At 37.5% G+C, this 18,020-nt stretch overlaps 1 protein-coding gene across 1 annotated transcript in view; it reads right to left on the reverse strand.

Moving 5' to 3' along the window:
• LOC132545629 (uncharacterized) overlaps positions 1–18,020 on the reverse strand; it is a 56,231-nt gene that overhangs the window by 1,198 nt on the left and 37,013 nt on the right. The window contains exons 15-32 of the mRNA XM_060209327.1: positions 15,091–15,297; positions 14,612–14,831; positions 13,199–13,306; positions 12,573–12,679; positions 11,606–11,635; positions 9,343–9,493; positions 8,401–8,680; positions 7,805–8,058; positions 7,294–7,413; positions 6,820–6,975; positions 6,367–6,483; positions 5,928–6,101; positions 5,395–5,628; positions 4,810–4,896; positions 4,526–4,612; positions 3,863–3,958; positions 3,461–3,568; positions 198–353 (exon numbers count right to left, since the gene is read on the reverse strand). Coding sequence (XP_060065310.1) covers positions 198–353; positions 3,461–3,568; positions 3,863–3,958; positions 4,526–4,612; positions 4,810–4,896; positions 5,395–5,628; positions 5,928–6,101; positions 6,367–6,483; positions 6,820–6,975; positions 7,294–7,413; positions 7,805–8,058; positions 8,401–8,680; positions 9,343–9,493; positions 11,606–11,635; positions 12,573–12,679; positions 13,199–13,306; positions 14,612–14,831; positions 15,091–15,297 — 2,692 coding nt within the window. The remainder of the gene's footprint in view (positions 1–197; positions 354–3,460; positions 3,569–3,862; positions 3,959–4,525; positions 4,613–4,809; positions 4,897–5,394; positions 5,629–5,927; positions 6,102–6,366; positions 6,484–6,819; positions 6,976–7,293; positions 7,414–7,804; positions 8,059–8,400; positions 8,681–9,342; positions 9,494–11,605; positions 11,636–12,572; positions 12,680–13,198; positions 13,307–14,611; positions 14,832–15,090; positions 15,298–18,020) is intronic.

Genomic DNA, 18,020 nt, shown 5'->3' on the forward strand with positions numbered 1-18,020 from the left:
ATATTTACACAATTAATTGAAAAACAAATGTAATTCCTCCTCAATCCTAGTATTCATGTCTTTTTTAAAAAGAAAAGGTCTTTAGATAAAGATAAAGCTAAAAACAAATGACTGTATATTGAACTTTCAAGTTCATTTGATTTGAGATACATATGGTTGGTAATGACAGCGAAATATCAGTATGGTTCTCTACTCACAGCCCTGCTGCGGAGGTTTCGCTCCATCCACTCTTGACATGGTTCCCTAGCCAGCTGTTTAAGCATTTGAGGTGTGGGGGAGCCTTGGTACAGGGGGAGCTGGAAGATACTGGTGTAGGCGTACCTGTCTGTGAATGCCTGTACAGCCGTCCATGCCTAAAGGAGAATCCAGATTACATTTTATAAGCATCATAAACAACATGACAGTAATCCAGGGTCAAATCTGACACCTGCATGTCATTCATAAAACTTGTCAAGAATAAGTTGTTTGAAATATTTCACAACATACTAAGCTTGTTGTTTCTTCAGAAGGATTTGTCCAGGAAGAAACCCACTGTCAGTTTAAAAAAGATAGTTTTCTCTGAAAGTAGCAGACATGGAAAGGCGTATATTACTCACCTGTTCTATGTCCGTACTTATAGCTTTCTCTGGCTACTGTGACAGACATGGATAGACCTGTGTTACTCACCTGTTCTATGTCCGTATTTATAGCTTTCTCTGGCTACTGTGACAGACATAGATAGACCTGTGTTACTCACCTGTTCTATGTCCGTACTTATAGCTTTCTCTGGCTACAGTGACAGACATAGATAGACCTGTGTTACTCACCTGTTCTATGTCCGTACTTATAGTTCTCTCTGGCTACAGTGACAGACATAGATAGACCTGTGTTACTCACCTGTTCTATGAGTCCATACTTATAGTTCTCTCTGGCTACAGTGACAGACATAGATAGACCTGTGTTACTCACCTGTTCTATGTCCGTACTTATAGTTCTCTCTGGCTACAGTGACAGACATAGATAGACCTGTGTTACTCACCTGTTCTATGAGTCCGTACTTATAGTTCTCTCTGGCTACAGTGACAGACATAGATAGACCTGTGTTACTCACCTGTTCTATGAGTCCGTACTTATAGTTCTCTCTGGCTACTGTGACAGACATAGATAGACCTGTGTTACTCACCTGTTCTATGAGTCAGTACCTCTGGCTACTGTGACAGACATAGATAGACCTGTGTTACTCACCTGTTCTATGAGTCAGTACCTCTGGCTACTGTGACAGACATAGATAGACCTGTGTTACTCACCTGTTCTATGAGTCAGTACCTCTGGCTACTGTGACAGACATAGATAGACCTGTGTTACTCACCTGTTCTATGAGTCAGTACCTCTGGCTACTGTGACAGACATAGATAGACCTGTGTTACTCACCTGTTCTATGAGTCAGTACCTCTGGCTACTGTGACAGACATAGATAGACCTGTGTTACTCACCTGTTCTATGAGTCAGTACCTCTGGCTACTGTGACAGACATAGATAGACCTGTGTTACTCACCTGTTCTATGAGTCAGTACCTCTGGCTACTGTGACAGACATAGATAGACCTGTGTTACTCACCTGTTCTATGAGTCAGTACCTCTGGCTACTGTGACAGACATAGATAGACCTGTGTTACTCACCTGTTCTATGAGTCAGTACCTCTGGCTACTGTGACAGACATAGATAGACCTGTGTTACTCACCTGTTCTATGAGTCTGTACTTATAGCTTTCTCTGGCTACAGTGACAGACATAGATAGGCCTGTGTTACTCACCTGTTCTATGTCCGTACTTATAGCTTTCTCTGGCTACAGTGACAGACATGGATAGACCTGTGTTACTCACCTGTTCTATGAGTCAGTACCTCTGGCTACAGTGACAGACATAGATAGGCCTGTGTTACTCACCTGTTCTATGAGTCCGTACTTATAGCTTTCTCTGGCTACAGTGACAGACATGGATAGACCTGTGTTACTCACCTGTTCTATGAGTCAGTACCTCTGGCTACAGTGACAGACATAGATAGACCTGTGTTACTCACCTGTTCTATGAGTCCGTACTTATAGCTTTCTCTGGCTACAGTGACAGACATAGATAGGCCTGTGTTACTCACCTGTTCTATGAGTCAGTACCTCTGGCTACTGTGACAGACATAGATAGACCTGTGTTACTCACCTGTTCTATGTCCGTACTTATAGCTTTCTCTGGCTACTGTGACAGACATAGATAGACCTGTGTTACTCACCTGTTCTATGTCCGTACTTATAGCTTTCTCTGGCTACTGTGACAGACATAGATAGACCTGTGTTACTCACCTGTTCTATGTCCGTACTTATAGCTTTCTCTGGCTACTGTGACAGACATAGATAGACCTGTGTTACTCACCTGTTCTATGAGTCAGTACCTCTGGCTACTGTGACAGACATAGATAGACCTGTGTTACTCACCTGTTCTATGTCCGTACTTATAGCTTTCTCTGGCTACAGTGACAGACATAGATAGACCTGTGTTACTCACCTGTTCTATGTCCGTACTTATAGCTTTCTCTGGCTACAGTGACAGACATAGATAGACCTGTGTTACTCACCTGTTCTATGTCCGTACTTATAGTTCTCTCTGGCTACATTGACAGACATGGATAGACCTGTGTTACTCACCTGTTCTATGAGTCCGTACTTGTAGTTTTCTCTGGCTACTGTGACAGACATAGATAGACCTGTGTTACTCACCTGTTCTATGTCCGTACTTATAGCTTTCTCTGGCTACATTGACAGACATAGATAGACCTGTGTTACTCACCTGTTCTATGTCCGTACTTATAGTTCTCTCTGGCTACTGTGACAGACATGGATAGACCTGTGTTACTCACCTGTTCTATGAGTCCGTACTTATAGTTCTCTCTGGCTACAGTGACAGACATAGATAGACCTGTGTTACTCACCTGTTCTATGAGTCCGTACTTATAGTTCTCTTTGGCTACAGTGACAGACATAGATAGACCTGTGTTACTCACCTGTTCTATGAGTCCATACTTATAGTTCTCTCTGGCTACAGTGACAGACATAGATAGACCTGTGTTACTCACCTGTTCTATGAGTCCGTACTTATAGTTCTCTCTGGCTACAGTGACAGACATAGATAGACCTGTGTTACTCACCTGTTCTATGAGTCCGTACTTATAGTTCTCTCTGGCTACAGTGACAGACATAGATAGACCTGTGTTACTCACCTGTTCTATGAGTCCGTACTTATAGTTCTCTCTGGCTACAGTGACAGACATAGATAGACCTGTGTTACTCACCTGTTCTATGTCCGTACTTATAGTTCTCTCTGGCTACTGTGACAGACATGGATAGACCTGTGTTACTCACCTGTTCTGTGAGTCCGTACTTATAGTTCTCTCTGGCTACGGTGACAGACATAGATAGACCTGTGTTACTCACCTGTTCTATGAGTCCGTACTTATAGTTCTCTCTGGCTACAGTGACAGACACCTCCTGTAGATGGATGATGTGTGTCAGGTAACGATGGAAGGACCGACGTGGAAAATGCTGCCAATAAAATGAAATTTAAATCGAATTAAAACTCGATCTTATTTGAAACAATATCCCCCAAACTTTTTTTCTTTTGTTTCCATGTTTTCATTTTCTACAGATATGTATTGAGACAGGAACATGAAAGTATGTCATAATGAAACAGCTGCATTGTATTCAGTTCTGTCTGTTTTATCAGGGCAGCAATGTTGTGTACCTGTTGTAGGGAATCTGTCATGTGTTTGTGAATGAACATTCTGTACATTTTGACTAAAATTAATATCTTCACTTCCAGGCAAGCAATAATTGTACCTTGAATCCATCTTTCCAGGCAGGTGAGGAGTTGGTACTGTTCAGATCAAGCATCTCGGTGAATGTGAGTTTGTCATAAGTGGCATGAGGTGCTCCCTGTAATATAAAACACAAAATATGATCCTCTTGCCTCCTCAACATAACATGTGCTAAGTATCCTTAGAAGCATTAGCAATGAAAGCTGAAATGATGTTTAACGTAACTACTTGAAAACTGACCTGAACCATTCATCTGAACCAAACCTAGACACTGAAAATAGGGTTATGGCAAAGCTCTGCTCATGTTTATTGAGGTGAACTAAAGGGCCTGGACACATGGACAGACATTAAATGCTGGGAAGCTCTAGTAAGAAGGTTCTATAGGTTCAGACAAAGTGGTCATGAGGAAATTGACTTGTTATAGAGAATACTCCTAAATGTAAAAAGGTCAGGTTGAAATGTCTGACCTATCAGGCCTCTTGGGATGATTTAAACAGAAGTCAATGTTCGTTCCATTGCCAGTAGCAGAATCCCAGCAGGGTATGTATTTTACCATATGAGAACATTCTAGAAGCTTAAAGCTTCTGGAGAGTTCAGACAGTTCAAGTTGGCATGTCTGAACCTATCTTTTAGCTTGGAGATTCCCTGAGGTTTTAACACCGTTGAGCTACATTCATGAACTTACCAGATAAAAGGCTCCTGGAGGGTTAAGGCACACATGGGCATGGGTAAAGTTGGACCAAGGAAGGTTGGCAGCACTGTCCACTGCTATCTGTATAACATAACTCAAATTATTAGCTCCAGACTTTGTTGAAATTAAAAAAATATTTTGATGACATTTATGGTAGAAATGTTTGTGTTAATGCACAAACAGTAATAAGTAGAATTATAATGCATCTTTTTGAATATGCAATAACAAAGTAAAATTTTATCTTAAAGCAATTTATGTGTCAGAATGGGTAGCTTTACCTTCAAGCCTTGTCGAGGGCTGTAGGTGGCTATAAAGTTCAAGTCCTGATCTAGAGGTTTCTGGTCTACAGACTTGGTAAGCTTGTTCTGGAAATAAAAACACGTCAGAAATTGTGTTTGTAATATCAACCAGCAATAACATTTATCTGCAGGTTTCCAATAATCTTAAAAATGCATTTTGCAGAAAAAAATTTCTGAGAAATCATTTATTTGATTTGTTTATACTGTTTGTATCAAAGTACATGGCATGATAGTGATGCTCTTGTGGACATCTTTGAAACTGAAACTGCACAATTTTTTTCAGATATCATCATCTTATATATTATTTTTTAATTCTACAAATTCAAATCAACTGTAACTCATTACATTTGGTTTTGAACAGTATAATAAGACCTAGCTACCTTTTTTACATAAAAAAAATAAAGACAAGGATATGTTTACATTCCCATTTGGAGCATTACAATATGTCTGTCTCTGTTGTGCCAGAAGACAACTAAAATAGGGAATATGATGTTATTTATTTTTTTATTATTTCTTTCATGTGATGACTGTAAGTACAATTGATAACTGGACCAAATTATCTACCCTTATGAACTCTTCAATGTTTTTGTCACTCCTGAAGAAGCTCTCCTTTGCCTGGGCCATCCTCGCCACAGCATCCCTGTTAGCCATGGGTGGTCGCCGCATCATGGAGTGGAACAGTTTGCTCTCCCCCTTGGATGGCATGCACTTACTGGAGTAGTAGATACGGTCCGTGTACTTGGGACGGGGCTGCCAGAGGCCTAGTCGTAACCAGTCTGCCTGTGGGACCTTGGAGGCCTACAGATAACACAGAGTCAACCAATCAATGATAATGTTTATCATTCACTGTATCACTTGTAAAGTGATTTCTGACTTTCTGACAATATTACATCACTATTACAGCACCATAAATACTGTATTTTCCAGACTGTAATCTGTAATAACGACTATTAACGAAAAGTGAAACTTTTCAGTGTACTTATTAACATACCACCTTTAATCAACGATTCCTATTAACTATACAGTCTTTTCCAAGCTCTTATTCTGTGGTTAATGACCTGAATTCATCTCTCTGTTTTCAAGTTACTTAATCCTACCTCAAGGGCATGGCCATTGGGTCCCTTGGGTACCCTAGTGATCCTGACCAGCAGTGATGCACAGGGGACAACCCTAATCCCCGCGTCTCTCAAACACGATTCAGTAAGGGGGTCAACTCCATTAGGTCCCTGACTGTACAGGCGTAACTGGTGAGCTCCCTCATTAAGAGAAACCTAGAAATATTGGATACTGCATTAAAAACATGATAACATCATTGAATTGATAGCTCTCTGTGTTAGGAATAGAAGGATACTGTCTATTCATAACTTTGAAAATCATTTGATAAACTCTTAAGCGAAGTAATTAATTGACACTGACTGCAGTAAAAGTTGTCTGATATTTAATACCTCCTGTCGTTTCAGACGTTAGTTGAGATACAATACTTCAGACATTACAAGAGTTATCCGAGGTCTCTAGTATACAAATGTTTAAAGGTACCTGTAGTCCTGGTTTGTCTATGGCAGGCTGTCTCTCGGTTCCAGACTCTACAAAGATGTTGAGTGTGGAGTATCCAACCACAGTTAGTCCCTTGTAGAAGTTGTCTACAGTATAGATCTGGTGAAAAAACACATCATATGAATAAATAAGATAATATAATATTAAAATTAAGCAGCTGTGGAGGATAAATAAGGAAGTCATAATGGCAATTTCTATTTATCTTTATTTGTTACACAATCTTAACACAAGTCCCTGGCAATATGTTTGAACCAGAAATTTGTTAATCCTCATATGCAACGTTGGAGTGTAACTGTGATATAAATATTGTACCTTGAGTAGAAGTGTGGCTGATGAAGGGATGTTGATGTGGACTGTGATATAGATATTGTACCTTGAGTAGAAGTGTGACTGATGGAGGGATGTTGATGAGGGACTGTGATATAGATATTGTACCTTGAGTAGAAGCGTGGCTGACGGGGGAATGTTACTCTCTCTGAACTCGGTCTTGTCCTCATACACTGGGCTATGTATATCACTGTCCAGTTTGACTGCGGTACTTATATCACGACCATGGACCTCATACTTCCTGTCCAGCAGTCGACCAGCCACCTACAAGTATAACATATATAGCCGTCATTTATCTCAATATAAACAATCAGTGTCTGAAAATTAAGTCTTCAGAGCAAAAGTAAAGATATCAAGTCCAAATCACAGCACTCAGACTTTAAGGAAATGATAATGAACTCTGTCTATCACCAATAACAGGCAAAACTGACCACAGAATGAGGCATAAGTCCATAATGAGGACCAAATTTTGAATTAGGATATCTTATCTGCAGAGTACTTTCCTCACAACCGTTGTTTAAGTCGTACAATATCAGAGAACCATAGGGCCATAAGTATTAATGATTGCGACCTTTAACCTACCTTTGTGAAGCTGACAGAGTCTGGAAAATACCTTCCTCCATCTATATACACGTCAAATCCATCTCCCCTGAGGAAGGGATCCTTAGGAGGGGCCTTTCTCTCCAGGGGCAGCCAGGCATACTAAGGGAGACAGAACAATATGTAGAGGTTTCAGACCAGTGTCATGACAAAATTTACATACAGAAAATTGTCCGTATGTTAACAATTCATAAATCTATTCACTTCTTTCTAATGGAAAAACTTTTCTGCCCTTTCTAACCTAACTTTGTATTTTCACTTCTATTATGATTTCACATATCACAACTAAACCTTGAGAAGGACATTCTCTCTATTGATAAAGTTTTCATTTTGGATAACTTTACCTTGACAAAGGTACCCTCTCTATTAATCATGTTTCCATTTGAGGATAATCTTGACTAAGGAAGGACACCATCTGTGAAATTTTAATTTAACCTACTCCAAGAAGGACATCCTCTCTATTCATTAAGTTTTCCTATTGGGATAATCTTACCTCCGGAAGAATATCCTCTCCATCATCAGAGTTTTCACTAGGGGTGAGAGATCCAGGGCGCGGCTCACCCTGGAAGATGTGTATCCTAAGAGTACTCCTTCCATAGCGTTTCCAATCACGGTTGGTAGGGAAGTCCTCAAACGGTATTTGGCCGACCTCCGCCACGGGAGGATAGTACATTTTCATTGTGTGTGTCCCAGTATTAATATTCATAGTGCCTGGGTTAAAGTTCCTTCTAGATCTAGATGTGATGTCTGCAAGTAAAAGGTTAATATAATAATTCTACATTTTCATCATTATGAAAACAACTACCTCAGTACAGTGAGTTATCTGAGAGAGTACTTCATTTATACAGCAATACGATAGGGACATCAACTAATAGGGCCAAGAAAAACAGAATCCTCCCTAAGTTGAAGAAATTTAAATGAATTGAAAATTACCAAAAACTCAATTTACAAAATTATCTACACAATAAATTTGTAATTAAATTATGGTCTCATAACATTTTTCTTTGTTACTGAGTAAAGGTTTGGATTTTTTTAGGATTTTTCAGGACCAGAGATCCTTTATCAATATAAAAGTTGCATATCACATACGTGGATCATTGGAGAGCACAATGGGAATGGCTCCCCAAGCTACAAGAGTTTCATTGTCATAAAGTGTTGCTTCCTGAGCATTGTCCTGTATCAAATAGTCGTCATTATCATCTTGTTGTCGTTTGCGTAAATAGAAGCGTGCCATGAGTATCATATCTCCCTGCATCTCGATGTCACTAAAAGTGGCCTCCTGTTGGCCGAAGACATGGTAGCCATGTTTGAAGTTAGACCTGACAGCAGTAGTACTACATGTAACAGGACCAGCAGAAGATTGTACAACCTGTAATACAGTAATGTAGTGAGAAATTACAACCTGTAGTGTAGTCATGTAGGGAGAATTTAAAATCCACCCTACATTATAATAGTGAAAATATACAACATAGTAAAGTAGGGAGAATTTACAATATGCACTTCATTATAATAGCGAAAATATACAACAACATAGTAAAGAAAGGAAAATTTACGACCAGCAATAGAGTAAAGTAGGGAGAATTTACAATCTGCACTCTTTTAAAGTAGCGAAAATTAATAACGATATAGTAAAGCAAGGAAAATTTAAACCTTAAAATAGTAAAGTAGGGAGAATTTACAACCAATAGTATAGTAAAGTAGGGAGAATTTACAACAATATAGTAAAGTAGGGAGAATTTACAATCTGCACACTATTAAAGTAGTTAAAATCAATAACAATATAGTAAAGTAAGGAGAATTTACAACCTTAAAATAGTAAAGTAGGGAGAATTTACAACAATATAGTTAAGTAGGGAGAATTTACAACTATATAGTAAAGTAGGGAGAATTTACAATAAGATAGGTAAGAAGGGAGAATTTCCAACCAGTACTATTGTTAAGTAAGGAGAATTTGCTACCTGTGTACTACAGTAAAGCAGGGATGAATTTTTAAAAATATTCTCACATTAATATTTTCATTCATGAACTCACCTTTCCAGTAGAAGCATAATAAGCAGTTAGTCTCATTTTGCCCTCCCCCTGTTCCGCATGCTTAATACGGTCAACCTGGAATCCGATTGTTGTATCCTGTGGCTGGAGGGGGACGTTGCGTATAGTAGGTAAGCGCTGTCCCTGGCGGCTGCTGAAATAACATTACAATGACAAATGTAAACTTAACTGTCACAGCTTTCCATCAATTTTTAAAATCACATTTTCACCAAAAAATTAATTTAGACAAATAAAATCAATGCATTGATACAACCAAATGTTTCATATGGATACAGCAAAATGGAATCAGATCGTTTGAAAGCTCTGTCACAATTTTAATGATAAACATATCCTTTGTTTACAAAAAATGTAATAATATCCTCTTTCTAACAAATAGATAATTGTTTTTAATATATAACTGAATAGAAGACATGCTGTATGTGTTTAAGATCTCAAATTCTCTACACTGCTTTTACAAAAAAATTGCTACAGAATATATGTTTTCTTTTTTTCACACTTTTCAAAATGACAAAAATGCCTAGTCGCTACCAACCATTGTGGCTGTCTGATATCTTACACAGTACTTTGGACAAGTCAGTTACTGCAGTCATTCTTATCACATACCATAGCTAGTAATAGAAATATTTGGAAAATTTAGAACACTATGTGACTTAGAAGTCAGAACTTTTGTGATACACAAAGATGTGATAAGACATAACTTATATCCTTTAGCATTTAAAAAAAACAGAGAAAGAAAAACTTGAATCCACAAAACCTTCCTCCTGATTTAGATGTATATTGTGAGTTGTTTAGTATCACAAAAAGTCATTCAAGAGTTGACATTATCATGTAGAGGACAATGAACAGGGATACGCATATCAGATGGAGAACCCTGAGAACGAACACTCTGACATCAAAGGGAAAACAGTGAGTAGGGACACTCTGACATCTGAGTGAGGACAGTAAGGAGGGACACTCTGACATCAAAGGGAAAACAGTGAGTAGGGACACTCTGACATCTGAGTGAGGACGATGAACAGGGACACACATATCAGATGGAGAACCCTGAGAACGAACACTCTGACATCTGAGTGAGGACGATGAACAGGTATACGCATATCAGATGGAGAACCCTGAGAACGAACACTCTGACATCAAAGGGAAAACAGTGAGGAGGGACACTCTGACATCCGAGTGAGGACGATGAAAAGGGACACACATATCAGATGGAGAACCCTGAGAACGAACACTCTGACATCTGAGTGAGGACAATGAACAGGGATACGCATATCAGATGGAGAACCCTGAGAACGAACACTCTGACATCTGAGTGAGGATGATGAACAGGGATACGCATATCAGATGGAGAACCCTGAGAACGAACACTCTGACATCTGAGTGAGGACGATGAACAGGGATACGCATATCAGATGGAGAACCCTGAGAACGAACACTCTGACATCTGAGTGAGGACAATGAACAGGTATACGCATATCAGATGGAGAACCCTGAGAACGAACACTCTGACATCAAAGGGAAAACAGTGAGGATGGATACTGACATCAGAGAGAAGACAGTGATAGGGTGGGTGATGACACTATGACATCAAAGAGTGGGAGCAGTGAGGAAAGATACCCTGACATCAGAGGGAGGACCATGAGGAGGGACACTCCAGCATGATAAAGAGAACTGGAGAACTATGAGGATTCAGGGACACGTAGACATCAGAAGGAAAACCATGACAAGAGACACTGTGACTTCAAAAGGAGAAATGTGAGTAAGCACACTCCGACACGAAGGGAGAACTATGTGGAGGAACATTCTGACACGAAGGGAGAACTATGTGGAGGGACATTCTGACATAAAGGGGAGGGCAGTGATGAGGATTGACACAGGGACACGTAGACATTAGAAGGAAAACCATGATAAGAGACACTCTGACATCAAAAGGAGAAATGTGAGTAGGGACACTCCGACACGAAGGGAGAACTATGTGGAGGGACATTCTGACATAAAGGGGAGGGCAGTGAGGAGGGACACTCTGACACGAAGGGAGAACTATGTGGAGGGACATTCTGACATAAAGGGGAGGGCAGTGAGGAGTGACACTCTGACATCAAAGGGAGATCTGTGAAGAGGGACACCCTGACATCAGAGGGATAACCATCAGGAGGGAAACTCAGGCCACAAAGGGACAACTGTGAGAAACTCTGGACATTCAGGGGCACATAACACCTGATAAAGAACAATGAGGGAAAACTAATACCTGATAGCAGTACTATGTTTAACACTAGAGCTGTGGAAACAAAAGCAAGAAGTTTAAAAATTGGGCCACAATTTCAAGGAATGGAATTACTTTACAACCAATGCACATTCCATAAGATATATATATCAATCTTTTTTTAATGTATCGATTAGAAAATTTATATGAAATTTTATATAACATGTGCATGTACCTCTTAACTGCTGACCTCCATAATTTCTTTCCTGAACCAAATTACACAACTAACTTCCCTGTACATAAAATGTTGAAATTTGTTAGTCAAAACAATTTTGTTTTCTTTCTATATATCAAGAGTAAAATTCTAACTTTGATCGATACTTATACAGAAATGTTGTCAGTATCTAAGGTCATGTTAAATACTAATATCTAAATATCACTTTAGTCCGTTAGTGTTAGAGATTATAAAAGTCAAGTCTTAAATAGGTAGAAGGTAGCAGTGCTCTGTGAGATCCCGTAACTTACTCTACATCTACAAACAATTATCTCCTCCTCCCCTACACAATATCATCTGCAGCAATTATATAATGATTCGTAGAGTCGCTGGATGGAGTATCCTGTGACATGCCTTCAAGTTGTGTTAAAGAGATGCAAGCAAGCCACACAAAGGTGAGATAGGATCAGCTTTCTGGGGTGTACATGACACTGGTTTTTAGCTGTCCCTTAAAGCATTAATCTACAGATAATTTACCTGGTTTCGATTTAATAACCTAGGTTCCTCAAATTCTCCAACTTTCTATCACACTTAAGTACTGTATCCTGACTAATTTTGCTGTTCTAACCCATGCATCAAATTCACCAATAGAGATTTGAATTAAGGTGTAGACTATCTTAATCATAGTGTTAAAACTAGGGACAAAAATATATATCATATTAATCTCATCAGTAAAAAAACTTAACAATTAAATTACGTAACCAGCATGCGTAGTGTAATAGTGAGCAGTGATCCTACCTGTAATGATTGCCCTCTCCTGCAGACCCAGGGATAGAGGCAGAGGGGGGAGGAGGAGGGAGAATTTGTGGAGTAAATGGTTTATGGTTCGGGGGCGGTTGAGGAATCTGAAAAAAATTGAATACACACCTGTACAATGAAGCAAAGAGATCTAAACAAACATGCTACAGAGAATATTACAGCAAGTGAACTAATCAAAATATACACGTGAAGGTTAAACAAAGCTAATTCAAAAAAACAAAAGCTAAGTCAAAATTTTAAAAGCTAATTAAGACTTTAACAGCTTACACTTATGAAAACTAGAGTTAGTAAATAAATATTACAATGTTTTTACATGTATAAATGCCTATTTGATGTATGTTTTTAGATATTTATCTAAAAAGACCATTGCTTTGGTATACTATTTCTTGTCAAATCATATCTGCCAAAAATAGTCTATGTATAAACGAGAGTCTCTCTACAGCATTAAAAGTCAGATTTCATACTTCATACATTTATCTTTCATATTCATTTCAGATTCTTAATAAAACTGGAAGAACTATTATATGATGATTTTTCAATGCAGCATTACACACATGTTAAGAGAGATCTACATTTTTTAGTGAGATAGAAGTACACAGACATACATTTGGTGCTCGGTACTGGTTTTGGTTGTTGGCTGATATCTGGTTCATCGACTGAATCTCCATGTCTCGCATGTTAACCAGGCGGTAATATAGCTCACAGTCTCCATACTGAAATGATAAACCCATAAATAGAACATAGTTACAGTCTCCATACTGAAATGATAAACCAATAGATAGAACACATAGCTTATAGTCCCAATACTGAAATGATATAACAATCAAGAGATTCTATAGGGATCTTGGTGTCAACCAGTCTATGATCTTTATTCTATAAGTTCTTTTCCCTTTTTTATGTTCCTGCTAACCCATGCAAAAATCAAATATACTCAACTAAAGTTCAAGAGGAACCCAACATTAAACCTGAGAAAGATTCCTCTAGAACTCATATAACTACATGTATAACAGTCTGAATCCAAGATGGCTGCCTGTCAGCCATATTGTTATTATAGTCAGTCTCAGGATTGCCAATGCACAACTGAGTATAAAGGAGAACCTACACACTGAATTGGAGAATGATCTGACCAGTACTTTTCGAGAAAAAGTAAAAACGTTTTAAAGTTGTCAAAATCCAAGATGGCTGCCTGTCAGCCTTTTTGTGTTTCTGACTAAAACTGATCTTGTAAAACTAAGAGCCCAGCTGAACCTACATATAGCATTTAAGAAAGATTCATCTAGTACTTCTCATAAAATAGTAAAAACAAATTTCAACTTCAAAGTTAAAAAATGGCCAACCATCAGCCATTTTGTTTTTTCCTGATCAGTCAAAAACTAAACCCATACAAGGAGATGAGGAGATCTACATCTCAAGAAATAGAAATGACAAACTTCAATTTTTAAAATCATACATATGGAATTTGAGAAAGATCCACTACATGTACATACTTCTTGAGAAACAGTGATAACAAGAACTGATAAAAGACAGACGGATGAAAGATGGACGGATCATAGGTGAAGGACAATTCTGCCCTTCAAAACAGTCCAAAAACAGTCCATCATCTGATAAGGCAGGGTAATATCTACATAGAACTAACAAACCTCTCCAACAAATTGAAAGTCAATCAGGTGGTAATAATGTAGTCCCCATACTGATATGATAGCACAGCATAAACCCCTTCACCAACTCAAAGCTATCCAAAACTGATACCTGTTAAAATTTACATCAAGGAATCAATTAGATCATTTAGATATATTACATAATACAGAAAAAATCTACAAAGAGACATCAGACACCTTGATCCAAGTACACAGAGAGTACAGATGGCCTGTGGTAACACACCTTTCACTTAAGCAACCAGAATTCAATTCCTTGTTCATATGTTAAAAAAGGGTAGGGTCATCTATTCTCTCTAAGCACAAAGGAACATTCCGTCAGTATCAGACAGTTACTGGTTAGTGTGTATAAACATCGCCTACCTTTTGGAGGGTCTGTAGCTGACTAGCATGGAAGAATGGTTTGATTGGGACATTTCGGAAGGGTATACGGAACTTTCCAGCCATTAGCCTCTGGTCATTGTCAAATATGGGGATTTTAACCCACGCACGAGTGATGAGACTATGTCTGTCATATTCAGATGCTGGTCCTCCAGACAGCTGTAACTCCACAACTATACCCAGGTCTGAGCTTGGTGGACATCTACAACAACCAAATGCTTTTATATATAGAAAACTGAATATATTCACATATTTTTAATAACACAGGCTGACATCTACTCCAATTTTATGCAAATAAAGCAAAAAATATTGGTAATAAGAAAGTTATGATTATGTTCAGGCTAAGGGAGATAACTCTGTTATCTCTGCCTATAGTTTTGTCATTTCTTCCTATTGATCAACACTCTTCACTGGCTATACAAAATATCAGGTACAGTATTTCAGTTGTGTTGTATACATACTTGGGTACAGGCTGTCGTGCCCCTATCACAGCATTTGACACATTCTGCATGTAGGTAGCTCTTGTGGCGGGCTCACAGTAAACGGTAGGTAGAACAGTGGGCTCCCCCATGGCCTGGGAGGTACTGTGAAGACCCACAATGAGTCGACATGCTGACACACTTGGCTCCAGATTCAGTACAAAATCGTAGAATATCACAAATCCAGCACTGAAATACAAAATTTCCTCTTTAATCATGAATACACACAGATGTAATTAAATCAGACTATACAAGCAGATATCATTATCTGCACAAATCAGGCATACTCTAATTTGTATTATTGTAACAATCATTCAGTCATGTTTCTTTATAAACTTTATATCATAATAAAACAGAGTGCAGTGTCATTTGCATATACAATAAGTCTGATACAGGTGACATCCTTATTAGAAATCATTACCATAAATGACTGAGATAGGATCAATAAGTATGTGACATTAACAGATGTGATATAAACCAGACAGTCTACAATTTACCTCTATTAACAGGCTAAATCATCACTTTGTGATCAAGAATATTCTTTAGGGAATAACTAAAGAAGCATTTCATATCTTCCACATTTAAAACAGCAGGTGTTAAAATGAATAATATATTTGTCACTGAAAATTCTTCTAAGATTTACAAGAATTGTGTAAAAACAATTAATGTAAGCCAAATAGAATGAAGTGTTGTGTACTTTTAATGTCATAGACACATCCAAATACATATTCATATACAAATACATACAGATTGAGCAGGTCTTATGAAACAAAAACAGTATCAAACTAGTAGATTACATTTGATATTATGGACTTTCTATGTAAATATGGCTGTATTAGTTACCATGGTGATGAAAATCGCTTAACACTTGAACTGACAGTACAATTTAAAGTCAATATTATCTTGTACAATGGATGAGCAGCTTAATCAAAACCAGTTCAACTGATATGATTTCTAATACAGCTTCAACGAACTGAAGTTTTATGTATAACCATTATAATAAATATGAAAACAAATTTTAAACCAGTAAACCTTATTACCAGTGAAGTATCACAATAAATAATATTGTGTTTGATAATTTTTCATCTTGAGGCATCAAGTTGACAAATCTTTTTCAGAACTGTTAAGGCTTCACTTGTAATTGGCAGTGATTTCTACCTATATCTGGACATCACTGATAATTTATAATAAAGCTCTCTCCTTCACTATGTCCTCACTTTCAGATTGATCAACATAGCAGAAGGAACCCGACAGCACCATGACAACAAACTTCCGATAACAAATAGGATTGAAATGTTTACAATCCATGTTCTGAATGTTAAAAGCCCAGTAAAGTGAAGTACATGTTAAACGAGCTGAGCAGATTTTCTCTGTACGATATGTATAATATATATATATGAATGCTTGTGACTAGATATTCCTCTTTGACCTTCAATACAGGTAGCTTGGCTGTTCACTTCATTCTTCATGCTCAATAGAAAATTCAAGATATTATCTAGTTTGATCCGATTTTAAGATGTTAAGAACTTGAATACAAATAACCTCATGTTGATTTTCTCCTATGGAAGCCTGCTGTTCTGACCTATGTCCTGCTGTGTGTTGTCTATCTCAGAACTTTTATATATGATATTGTTATTTTTATAAGTATTGAAGAGATATTGTGAATATGGTAGTTAAAACAAAATGATAGAAAATTATTCCCTTTATGATATATGTACAATACCCCCATTTTCTCAATTCACATCTCAAGACCAATTTATCACTCCATGAAAAAGGACAAAAATGACACGCGGTCTTTAGTTCCAAGACACTGATCATGACAAAATAAATATGAGGTTTTACCGTGGAACAACACCCTATACAGACAGCATAATTGTATGAAGACTAAATTCAAGCTCAAAAATCATGGAGATTTATCAGTAATTATCTATTATGTAAATAAAATTTGTCAAAAAAAATAAAATCTACAGTTTGTCTAACATCTCAGCATTCAATAAGCTGCAGCCTTGACACCGTAGAATTATTTCCATTGACAAAACTCAGGATTTTCTTTTCATGCTTTGTCACACAGAAAATGTTCTGAAAGTCTCTCCGTTGGTGTTTTGTAAACTTTTAGTGGTTGGCTTTACATAATCTACAAGCTTATCTGAATACTGGCAATATCAAGTAGAAATTACACAAAGCTGTAATTATTTTTGCATGTCAATATGTGAATATATATCAGGTATAAATAGGTATCATGCTGAGGTAATTCCTATGTAGCCTAGACATCAGAAATAATATGTAACATCTCTGGTTAACTCAGATTTAAAGAAGAAACTTTTAGATTTTATACGGAATGTAAATTATTCCATGAACATCTTGGTGTATCCATCATTAAAATTATGGAGTACATGTATCCGTGTGTATCATGGATACACTTTGTAGTATCCACCATCAATATCATATACTACAGTGTTACGTCCTATGGTTACATGTTAGCTGTAAGATAATGTCTCGAAAAGAAAATAAGAATTATTTGTTTGAACTGTCAATAATGATTTATTTATCAGCATGATTATCCATACAGTTAATTATACATCATTAACAACATCAATCTACAGGTACAAAAGACAAAAAACACAATTCAGGACAACGAAATAGACAGCTTGATCATCAGAATTAATTTACAGACATAAGCTACACAAAAGATAATTATCTACTATACAACATGGTATAAACATGAAAATATAGAATACAAATTGTAATAATTAATGCTCATTGTAGACAAATTTGTAACTATCTCTGAACATCAGGTTTCTAATTTGACCAATTTTGATAACCCTCCCCTCTCCTTCACGTCATACTCTACATGCATATCTTAAAAAGTTGAGATCACAAGATATTCTGTTATTTCTTGTGCCCTTGGGCAA

The sequence above is a fragment of the Ylistrum balloti genome, unplaced genomic scaffold (assembly GCF_031769215.1).
Source record: "Ylistrum balloti isolate Yb309-2 unplaced genomic scaffold, AGI_CSIRO_Ybal_v1 Utg369850, whole genome shotgun sequence".
NCBI lineage: Eukaryota > Metazoa > Mollusca > Bivalvia > Pectinida > Pectinidae > Ylistrum > Ylistrum balloti.